At 33.3% G+C, this 10,714-nt stretch overlaps 1 protein-coding gene across 1 annotated transcript; it reads right to left on the bottom strand.

The window, feature by feature from the left end:
• Window positions 1-6,547: 6,547 nt before the first annotated feature.
• Window positions 6,548-8,824, bottom strand: LOC148194270 (alpha carbonic anhydrase 7-like). The gene is made up of 7 exons (XM_088097478.1): window positions 8,683-8,824; window positions 8,382-8,599; window positions 8,186-8,292; window positions 7,998-8,103; window positions 7,748-7,912; window positions 6,950-7,003; window positions 6,548-6,830 (listed from the first exon to the last, which is right to left on the bottom strand). Exons 1-7 carry the CDS (start codon window positions 8,789-8,791, stop codon window positions 6,738-6,740), a joined length of 852 nt encoding a protein of 283 aa, XP_087953604.1. The 5' UTR covers window positions 8,792-8,824; the 3' UTR covers window positions 6,548-6,737.
• Between the last annotated feature and the right edge of the window lie 1,890 nt (window positions 8,825-10,714).

Genomic DNA, 10,714 nt, shown 5'->3' with positions numbered 1-10,714 from the left:
CATATATAAACAATACAAATTTTTTATTTATGTTTTATTATCTAAAAAATAATTTGAACTTTGTGGCTTATAAATAAATAAATAATTAGAATAAAACATAAAACTGAGAATGTTGACTAGTAACGTTTTGATCAATGTCCGCCTGATTAATAATTCAAAAGCGTAACTAGTGGAAAAATATGATTTTATGATGACCTATTATGACGGGTGAAATCCACCTATCATAATAGGTTGACTGATGGTATTTTCGTAATAAAAATGAGACTTATTATAACGTAGTTTTGAAAATCAGTCCTAATATATCAATATGGTGGCAAAATTGAAAATAAGTTTAAAATGTATTATGATAGGTTTTCGTAAACATATACCTTTTTTATGATTGTTAACTTCTCACCTGTCATAATATATAACATATAATCCCAATTTTGAAATTTTATTAAAAATATATTATGCCTGCTTTTAGAAACACGGTCATAGTATCTCTTAACTCACATTTTCGCGTTTCCTCTAGAATCACATTTTCCCTCTTCACAATCCCTAATTTCTCTTCCGTACATTGAATCTCAAATTCTCCAAAAGCTTCTTCTCACCTAAAGTCGTCCTCATCGACCCTTCTCCAAAGCCTCCTCCACCGCTAACGAAGCCCCCTCCATCAAACTGCTCCAACAATGAGTCCAGACCTTGGAGAGAGGTTGACGCCGCCATCACTGTTGCCGCTCGCTTCGAGAAAAGTCGAGGCCGCTCAAAAAGTCGCCAAATCCTGCGTTCAACAGCTCACCACCGAACTTGAAAACACCACAAGTGTCATCATCTTCATCATACTCTATTTTTACTCTTCTCAATCATTGCATTTGACAAGTTTGGAATGGTTCTGGTCTATGATCTACGAAGCTAATCATTTATTATTTCCTTTAACAGAGGTGTTTAAGTTGCACATGGAAGAGCTGTGTGCGAAGCAAGAAGAAATTGAGAAGCAAGACGAGGACTGTTGGTGGATTTCGGCAAGCGCACCGAATCGTTTCAAGTAATAAATCATGGTAAGACCAGGTATCGTTTTCCCAAGAGACTCGTAATACTAGAGAATTGTGCGATTAACAACTCATCTAGACTCAATAGAACAACATTCATTTATAAATATGTGCAACAAGATAAATTCACAAATATACAATGGTTGGACTTTGGTCATTAAGGCACTTAGATATGGACAAGACTAGAAATGGTATGAAATGACATTATTAAGGTTAGTTTTCACCTATTTCACTCTTGTGCTTACCTTATTTCATCTCCTCTCCATCAATTTACTAAAGTCAATCCACAAAAACACTCTAGCCCTAATCCCTTAAGTGAAAAAGCCTAGGTTTTCCCTATTAAACTCCAATCCCTTGGAAAATCTAAGAAAACCCGCATTAATGAGCTAGGATTTTAAGACAACATGTGAATCATCTTCCATCCCTAGAATCAATGACCACAAGGACTCTTGTTTCAGTTCTAGGTTCCATCTTACGTCCCCATAATCCATGAAACCCCAAAATCAAGTCATGAACATTCCTATTACATGCAAGCTTTAAGATTGGAAACAAGAATACTAGCAATTGATAGAAAAAGGCATATATAAATACAAATCAATCATCCATTACACAAGAATTCATAGGCTACATCTAACCCTAACAATATGAATCTGGTTCTCCACTTCCATGGGGAACCCTAGAGCTTACAAACATGGATGGAAGAAGAAGGAGACCTAAAGGAAGAGAAGGAGAAGTTCCCACAAGCTCCTCACGCCCTCCATGAGCTCCAGTAGTGAAATCGCGCCTCCAAAGAACCAAAGACCAAAAGCTCTTCGCGTTTCTGAGTTAAATAGAGCAAATATGCCATGTCAACAAAAATGGCGCTTAAGCACCCCTAAAGAGTGGGGGCCCGAGCGCGCGTCAGTCAAACTCAGCAGGTGGTTCACTGGCGCTCAAGCCCCCATGGAAAAAGGTGGCTCGAGCCTGACTCTGCTGCACTACTTCTTTTTCTGGTTTTTCTGTAGATTTGCTTGCTTTTGTGGTTGATTCAGTTCTCTACATTGTTGGAGATTATTTCAAGCATAGTTTTAGCTACAAAATAATGGGATTAGTGATGAAGTTACATCAATGTAGCCTAAAACACATTTATTTAGAAAACAAGACAAAAGACGATGATTAAGCAAGTTACAAGCTAGAAAGGAGTTAACTTTTCAACTAAAATGATGCTTAGATAATGGTAAGAATTAGCATTATCAAGGACATCAAGCTTCTCGAAGCTATAATTCGAAGATTTGGAGGAAAGGAATTCCCAACCCTTTCGGCTCCAATTTTCATTTCATTGGACAAGACCAAACCCATTTTTGCTGTATGATATTAGATTGAGATGTAGTTTCTTGTTAATTTGTCTCCCTCCTCAGTCGGAGTCTTCTCCTTGGCGGCCCTTGTCGTGTTCTCAGCTTTGAGGGTTTCCAGCTCCCCTTCGTAGCGTTGTTGCATTTCCTCCATCCTTTGCTGAAGCATTCTGATAATTTTTCGCTTGGTCACCATTAGGTCTTTTCAAGTCACTTGGCCCCACGGTGGGCGCCAAAATGTTTCGGGTGTAGGGTCAAACAACTTCCACAAACACGCCTTCACATTTTTCATCCTATGTCGTTCGGTTAAGTGTATATTCGTCCTCGCTCCAAACCAATCGGTAGATACTTGCCAAAGGTACTCTGATGCTTAAATCAGTAAACAGTCTACACGGGGGTCAGAGCAAAGTCATAAATTCACAGTAAATGCGATCTCCTACCTCTTACCTTTGACCTCTATTTATAATTTTTGAGATGAACCTAAGATTAGCAGAACCTTAATCATGGCACAATCTCAGCCCATTACACTAATTGATACTTACATTTAACACTGCTTCTTGATGTCTTTTAAGAGGGATTTGCTACTAAGATCGGCTGTTTGGCCTCTAGTTATACCTAGCCGGACGGGTTTTAAGTTTATTTTGCTTTGACTTGTATGTCTAATAATTTGGACCATCCGTTCTTTCTTGTCATATAGGTCGTCCGACCATATGGTGTATTTACTTTAATAAATTCAAACTATATTTTAACTTATTAGTTTCACTTACTCGGGAAATCAATAAATTGAAAATACGTTTTAACAAATTAGTATAGACTAATCTAACACTTTTGAATACACAAAAAGGTTAATCTATTAAAATAAAGTTTTAATATATTAAAAATTCTCTCTAAAACTTGTCTTAGTTTTAAGTCATTGTAATCAATTTAAACGAAGATTTAATCACACTAGTGCAGTAAAGGGAAACGACAGCGGTTATTTTCGTCTATCTGTAGTGGTTCCGCAACTGAGGTTTATACAGGCGAGGTAGAAAGTCTACCACTTTTTTCCTCGGTTCTGAACCGGGGCATAAAGGTGTATGCTTTTGCCTCGGTTACTAGTGAACTGAGTCAGTACAAGAGGTCTTATGCCTCGGTTTGGAGTTGAACTGAGGCAGTAGAAGGTTTTTTTTTATATTTTACAAAAGAATACATTATTGTGTAGCGGGATATTAGTTTGTATCAATAGATGCATTTGGTGGTCCCATTACACATATAAAGCTGTGACTAGGTATCAATCCATACTTCTTCAATGGCCACAAGTCTAGAAATCTGGAAAAAAACTAGTATGCAATCCTTTGGATAATTATGCAAGGATGCATGACTCCTGCAAAAGTGATTTGTGGAGTAAAACATCAGAATGGAAAAATTGAGAAGTACTAAACTAGCCAGTGATGTAGGACAAAACTGAAATAAATTCTTCTACAGGTTGAGTATAATATTTTGCAACCAAAACAATTTCTCACCATTTGCATTTGCACATTCAGCTACAAGATCAATAACATGTTTATGTGAGCCTATTACTATGATTCTTTTTCCTTTGATCAATTCAGCAGCAGTTTCATTGTCCAGATTGGAGTAGTCCATGGAGTGCATAACTTTGCCATAAAAAAAAAAATCAAAAAATCAGAAATACCAGCAACGTCTTGAAAATCAGAAAAAAAAACCTTTTTAGCTTTTGTAAGAATCAAAGGCTTATGGGTTTTGATGCAATGATCATTACGAAGGTTATCATCCCCAAAAATCAATTTCTTCACCACCGCCGACGCCAGCAACAAATGAGCATCAGCCACCAGCTCCTCTATAATAATCAGCCATTCCACCCTCCCTTCCAGCAAACCTTGTAAGCAGCGACTCTCGCGTGCGTCGCCATCCCTTTCGCCGTCCCGGATGCGTAACCAAAAAGACTTACGCCGGAAACCACCAATCCTGTGGCTATGCTGGCTGTGTGGGTGTCGTGATCATCATCGTCGCGAGGGGATCTAGACTCCTCAGTGTCATTAATAGGACCCAACATGGCCTCACAACCCTTGGCAAAGAACCTGACTCCGATCAACTTTCTGTTCCAGTTGGAAGCACTGAAATTTGTTCCTATTAAAGGGACCGCCGACACGGTTGGGGTCGTTGTCGCCCGTCGGAGGTCTCGTCGATGGAGTGGGACACGAGGATGAGGTCGCACTCGGAGCAAACGACGTTGCCGGTGGCGTGGTCGGGGACGAGGCCGCACTCGGAGCTGACGATGTCGTCGGTGGAGTGGCGAGGCCGCACTCGGAGCAGACGACGCGAGAAAGAAGGCACTCAGTCGCACTAGGTTTTCCTTGCTTGAATGAGGCATTTGGGGAAAATTTTCATCTTTCGTATATTAGAAAGGGTTATATGCCTCGGTCCTTCCTACCCCCAAGACAGTAAAGGCTTATGTGTCTCGGTCCTTCCTGCCACCACAAACGTATCAGGTGAAAGGTTTAATTAATATAATATCTATGGGGTTTATGCCTCGGTTCACCCTGCTAACCGAGGCAGTATTCTTTTTAGACATCGGTTGCTTGACAACCAAGGCATATAGTGTTCTAAATATTACGAAACTACCATCGCGTTTTGATACGCTTCGATTTTACTGGAACCAAAGCGTAATATGCGAGTTAAAAATACGATTTTTTACTAGTGTCAATTAAAATGACATGTGCCAAATAGATAAAAACATTTTAATAGATTAAAATATTCTTTTAATCGAGGCTTTGTTAGTTAAATTAAAAAACAGTTTAAAGTTTTTTTCTTAAGTTCTTTATTGGATTAAATCACTCCGTAACATGTATGTGTAGATATTACTTTAGTTTTACTATGCATGTATATTAAGTTTGGTAAACGGATTAAAAGCATTCAAAGTACTTCATCAATTAATATTTTTTTATTGATGATATAAAATACACATGAATATATATTTAGAGTATGTAAAAATTGAAACTTAATACATTTGATTGTAAATTTATAAAATTGAAGAGGTGCAATTATGCTCTCAGTCCAACTTTAAAAAATAGTAGAAATTAAGTGTGTTAATATATTATTTATAGGTTAAATATGTTTTTATTTTTTAATTATTAATGTAAAATTAAAATTTTTGAAATTTTGATATATTTTGATTTCCAAACTTTAAAAAATAAATAAATATAAATTTTTTAATCTAATTATCTTAAATTTATAGTATGTATGATTTACTAACTTGGTATATTGTTGGTGGATGAAGTTGGTTAGTTGGTTTGTCATTTATATATATATATATATATATATATATATATATATATATATATATATATATATATATATATATATATATATATATATATATATATATATTATTACTGGTTTATGTTTTAAAAATATTTTTGTTATTATTTTAAAATTTTAGTATTCTGAAATTAAAATATATGTTTGCTATGGTTGCTTAATTTGTATTAAATTTAGATTAGATTAATATTTTAACATAATTTACAACTTTTTAATAAATTAAATTGGCAAGTTAAGTGCATAAGGAGTTGCCACACGTACATGGTTATTTTTTCTTTTATTAGCACACGTACATGTTATTTTATTAAGATATTGTACCCGAGTTGCTAACCAACTTAACTTAAAGGTAAGTAGGGGTTTAAAAGCTATTGGGCTGATTTAGGCCGTGATTAACTTTTCACTAATCCCAAGCCCATAGCAAAAACTATAAATACAGATCCAGGATGAGTGGTAGATAGGTGGCATTTACTGCACATTTATTATTGTCTAAGAAAAGTGCCATAGCTCTCAACTGACTTTGGCATCGGAGAATCTTTTGCAGGTCTCCCGCCGGCAGACTGAGAAAATCACCGAGGAGCGAGTACTGAGGACCAAACGTACGAAATACGAGAAGAGAGTGACGTAGAGACGTGGGACCAGCACAGCCCTTCACATCCGAAACAAATATAATGCGTTTTTCTTCTTGACATTTCTTTTTCATTCTTTGATCATCATTATTTTTAATATTATCCCAGTTTCTCTTCTTTACATTTCCTTTTCTTCCGTTTTTTTCATTATTATTTTTAATATTATCCCACTAAGATTTTTGTTATTTTTGTCTTTTAGGAACTATTTTTTTCAATTCCTTTTATATAAAAGATTAATACATCATTTCAATTCAAAACCAAATATCCTTCAACGATTCTTCAAGTGCATGGAACATTCTTAACTGAGACTTTCAAAAATGAACATAACAGAATATAAACAAAATTTTATTTAAAAAATATAAACACGTAAAAAAAGCCAAATATATATCTGAAAAACACGACGGAAATGTACCCCAAAATCAACCCAAGAGAATCTATTTTTTTGATTTTGCTCTGCTTTTGAATCTGAAGTATAATATATCTCTTCGGTTACGTGGCTGCCTTGGTCTTGAATTCCTCTCCGCATGCTGCAAAATTGGCCATTTTTTAAATTAAAAGCTTTTTATTAGAGTTATTCAATGTAATTATCATCTTTCTTAATAAATTTGGAATCACATATAGAATAGTGGCACATTGAATGGCTTACATCATGCACTGCCTCTCTCAATAGTCTCACTTGTGCTTCCGACACTGTCCTTATCTGCACAGAATAATTGAAAAATTCAAATCAATTAAAATCACCATCAAATAAAAATAAGAGAAATATACAAAAAAAAAAAGAATGACTCATCTAAAACTAATGGAGACAAATAGTATAATTTTACTTGTTACAAGATCAATATATTAATTTATAGGGTGTAGGAAATAAAAAATTAATTGTAATTTTACAAATTTAAGGGCACAGCCATTCACCCTAAAATGTTCTTCTGTCATCGATTTAATGACTTTTAATTTTGATCAACATAATAAATGCTCATTTAATTTAAATGCCAAAAAGGATCTTCTTTGAATTTGATAGGTTAAAACGGGGTTAGTTAGTCTTCCAATGAAAAAGTCATATTAATATATATTATTTATTAATGATAAACCAATTCGTAAAAATATAAATATAAAAAGTACAATCTCTATTAATTCAGTACACATTTAATTTTAATCTTAATCTTTATTAGTAATAGAACAATTCAGTTCATAAAATAAGCTAAGAACAGTAAAAAACATATATATATTTTACTTTTTAGAATATTCAAATCTTAAAAACATTGCATATTACAAACTTTAAACATAAACTTTTAATGATTTTATAAAAGATATTTGATGAAGGGTTGACTTTATTACCTAAGACATGTTCTCATTCCTAATAATTTCAAAGTAAAAAAAAAATAAAAAATATATATTTTCTTAAAAGTAACAAATATATCACAAGAGAATTTAAGTAAGTTTGTACCTTTCTATCGATGTTCCAGATGACTCCTTCAGTGCAAGGAGGAGTGGTGAGTGAACCTAAGTACCTGTAATACATATTTCCTCTTGTCTGTATTCCTGAGGGATTTATCTCTCCAATTTGTCTCTCTACTTTCCCATCAACAAGGTGCTCGATTTCTTTCTCAAGCTGAATTTTCAGACACATTATATCCATTACCACTCTTTCACAATAACAATGGAAATTATGAAACCGTGAAATATTAGATTGGAACCTGAGAGAGAAAACGATCAGGCCGATGCCCTATTTTATAGAAAGCACCACTCACAAAAATCTTGTTTTCCACACTTACATGCACCATGTGCATCTCCAAGTCATACCTAACAATGTCTCACCATTTCAATACATGTTTCAATTCTTCAACTTTTTATTTCATATCTTAAATAAAACTTCAAATTATACTTCCTGCCATTGATGGAATGCTCAGAAGGTGAGTGCCAATGACACTGTTTCAGAAAGAATTCGGTTCCATTTATGTCTATTGAGCCAGCATCACCCTTCCAATATATCTGCAACAGCATACAGTATACATATACGCATGGATCATGAAAGTGTATATATATATTACGAGTGATAAATAAGGTGGTGAGAGACTGACGGCAATATCATGGCCTCTGTTGACTATGGTGGCATTAGAAGAAAAGTAATCAGTTTGGAGTAGTTGACAGCGAGGGATGATTTTGACTCTGGCACATGACAAGTCTACGGGCGATTGCATCTGTCCATGTTTACAAGCTGACCATTCTTTCTTTAACTCTCCCCAGTGACGAGGTCCCTTTTCACTTCCTCTCATGTAATCAAACTCTCTCTCGTTCTCTGCACAGTAACATTTCTCTCATAATTAATATTACCTCATAATAATAACACTAAAAAGAAAATAATTTTTACATCAGAGTTACCAGTTTCTTCCACTTCTTGAGCTTTTCTTGTTGCCGAACCTGACATGACCATCCAAAGCATGAGCAAAGTTGGAACTATACATGTTTTATTCATTCTTGAAGGCTTCATGCTTAGATGTGAAAGAGAAACAATTTATGAATGAGGTAGTATACTGTCCTAAAACTTTAATTGTGTGTGTGTATATATATATATTCAATGCTAGACGATTAATGTGATAAATTCAATGAATGGGAGCTAGGCTTGGTTCAAATTTTCTTGTCTTATTAAAATGGCTCATCAATACAAGACAAGTGGTGATAAACATCCATTAATTAAAGTAAAGAAGAGCAGTAAATGATTGATTAATGGAATTTTTCTTTTCTAAGTATCCAGAGATATGGGGAATTTGAGAAACTAGTCGAAGTAGAATGCAGAGGTAGCTATATAGAAGCAAGACAAAAAAAAGTTGCATTAAGACTATGAATGGGTGGCAAAGCATGAAAATACCTTTTCTAATATATTTTTTTGGCTTAATTAATAATTTGGTTTCTATATTTAATTTTTTTATTTTTTAATTTTACTCAACTTAGTTTCAATATTTTTTTGAAAAAGATTCAACGAGTTTATATTTTTGTAAAAAAAAATCAATAAGATCTTGTGAATCCTTAAAAACTGTGGTTACAACTAGCAAGTTGTTATGAGCATATAGTCCCTTTGACAAAACAGGAATTCATTTTGCTTAGATGGTTGGAAGCCGCCATGTGAATGTCACACCACTGTCTGTTAAATGCCAATTGCCAAACTCTTTCAAGGCTACAATACTTTATCATTTATAGGGACATTAATGCCTTTGCATTCTCTCACATAAACATCAAACTTTGTGTATATATGTTAAAGAGTGTGACAGGTGACATTATTCAAGTTTGTTTAGCCCTTTTAACAAGCAAACACATAAAAATCTAAAATAATAAGATAGGGTATCATATGAAAAAAAAATAAATTACCCCAAACCAATTGAAATACTTTTATATATGTTTGTAAATGGTTTAAAGATGTGAGTGATAATTTTTTATAGAAAAGAGAAAAAATAAGTGATAAATACCTTTATATATTTATTTATTTGTAAATGATACGAAGAAAGTAATGCTTTGTTCACTTGGGAAAGAATGAGTGAATGAATTTGAGGAGATTTGAGGATGAATTAATTGTTATTTATTTGAGTGGATTTGGAGGTAAGTGAGAGTAAATTTGGAAATAAAGTTTATAAAAATTAGTGTAAGATTTGATCGATGTGACACATAAAAAAATTATTTAATTGGTAGAAATTAAAGATTACCAAATTGCCCCTTAATATAAAATGATAATTGTTAATGTTATATTTAGTTGTAAAAATGTTTATAAAAGGAAAAAAAATAACATTAATTTTTAAAATTTGTAATTTAATAAATTAAAATATTTATTTTAAAAATATAATATTTTTTAATATAATTTAGTGGTAAGTGGTAAAAAAAAATATTCTTCTCGAAATTGAATATTTATATTTAGGATAAAAAATTATGGATTAAATTTTGGATTTATTTGTAATTGTATTATAAATAATATAAATTTGCAGCAACATTATCTTTTACAATCCACGTTAATTATCACAAAATTCAAAATTAGAATTGAATCTGTGTAGCTGCAGCGTTGCATGATACTTATGTTATCATTTTTTATTCAGGGTAGAAACGAGTTTTCGTTAAAATAACCCTCAAATCGCATGGCATCCGTGGAGATGAAAAAAGTACTTCATCCCGCAAATCAGTGATAATCATTCTTTCCAAATTTATTAATGTGAATATACTTCATTTCACAAATCCATCTTCTCCAGTCCCTATAAACAATGATATCCCTCTAAGTGATGACTTTAATAGAAAAGAGAAAAATAAATGTGAAATAGGATGAATGAAAATAGAAAAGAGAGGAACGAAATGGATTGAAGAGTATAGTTAAAAAAAACATGAGATAAATGACGAATTAAAAATTTTACTTAGCCAGTTTAGTGCAGGAACA

This window comes from Vigna umbellata, chromosome 8 (assembly GCF_029865625.1).
Source record: "Vigna umbellata cultivar VRB3 chromosome 8, Vumbellata_1.0, whole genome shotgun sequence".
Taxonomy (NCBI): Eukaryota; Viridiplantae; Streptophyta; class Magnoliopsida; order Fabales; family Fabaceae; genus Vigna; species Vigna umbellata.
Note: the sequence above shows the minus strand (reverse complement) of the source record. Positions and strands in the feature narration are given on the sequence as shown.

Coding starts and splice junctions, on each gene's coding strand:
- LOC148194270 (XM_088097478.1), bottom strand. CDS start 8,791: ATGAAGCCTTCAAGAATGAATAAAACATGTATAGTTCCAACTTTGCTC. Junction 8,104..8,185: donor CATTCCATCAATGGCAGGAA/GTATAATTTGAA, acceptor AGACATTGTTAG/GTATGACTTGGAGATGCACA. Junction 6,831..6,949: donor TGAGAGAGGCAGTGCATGAT/GTAAGCCATTCA, acceptor CCAATTTTGCAG/CATGCGGAGAGGAATTCAAG.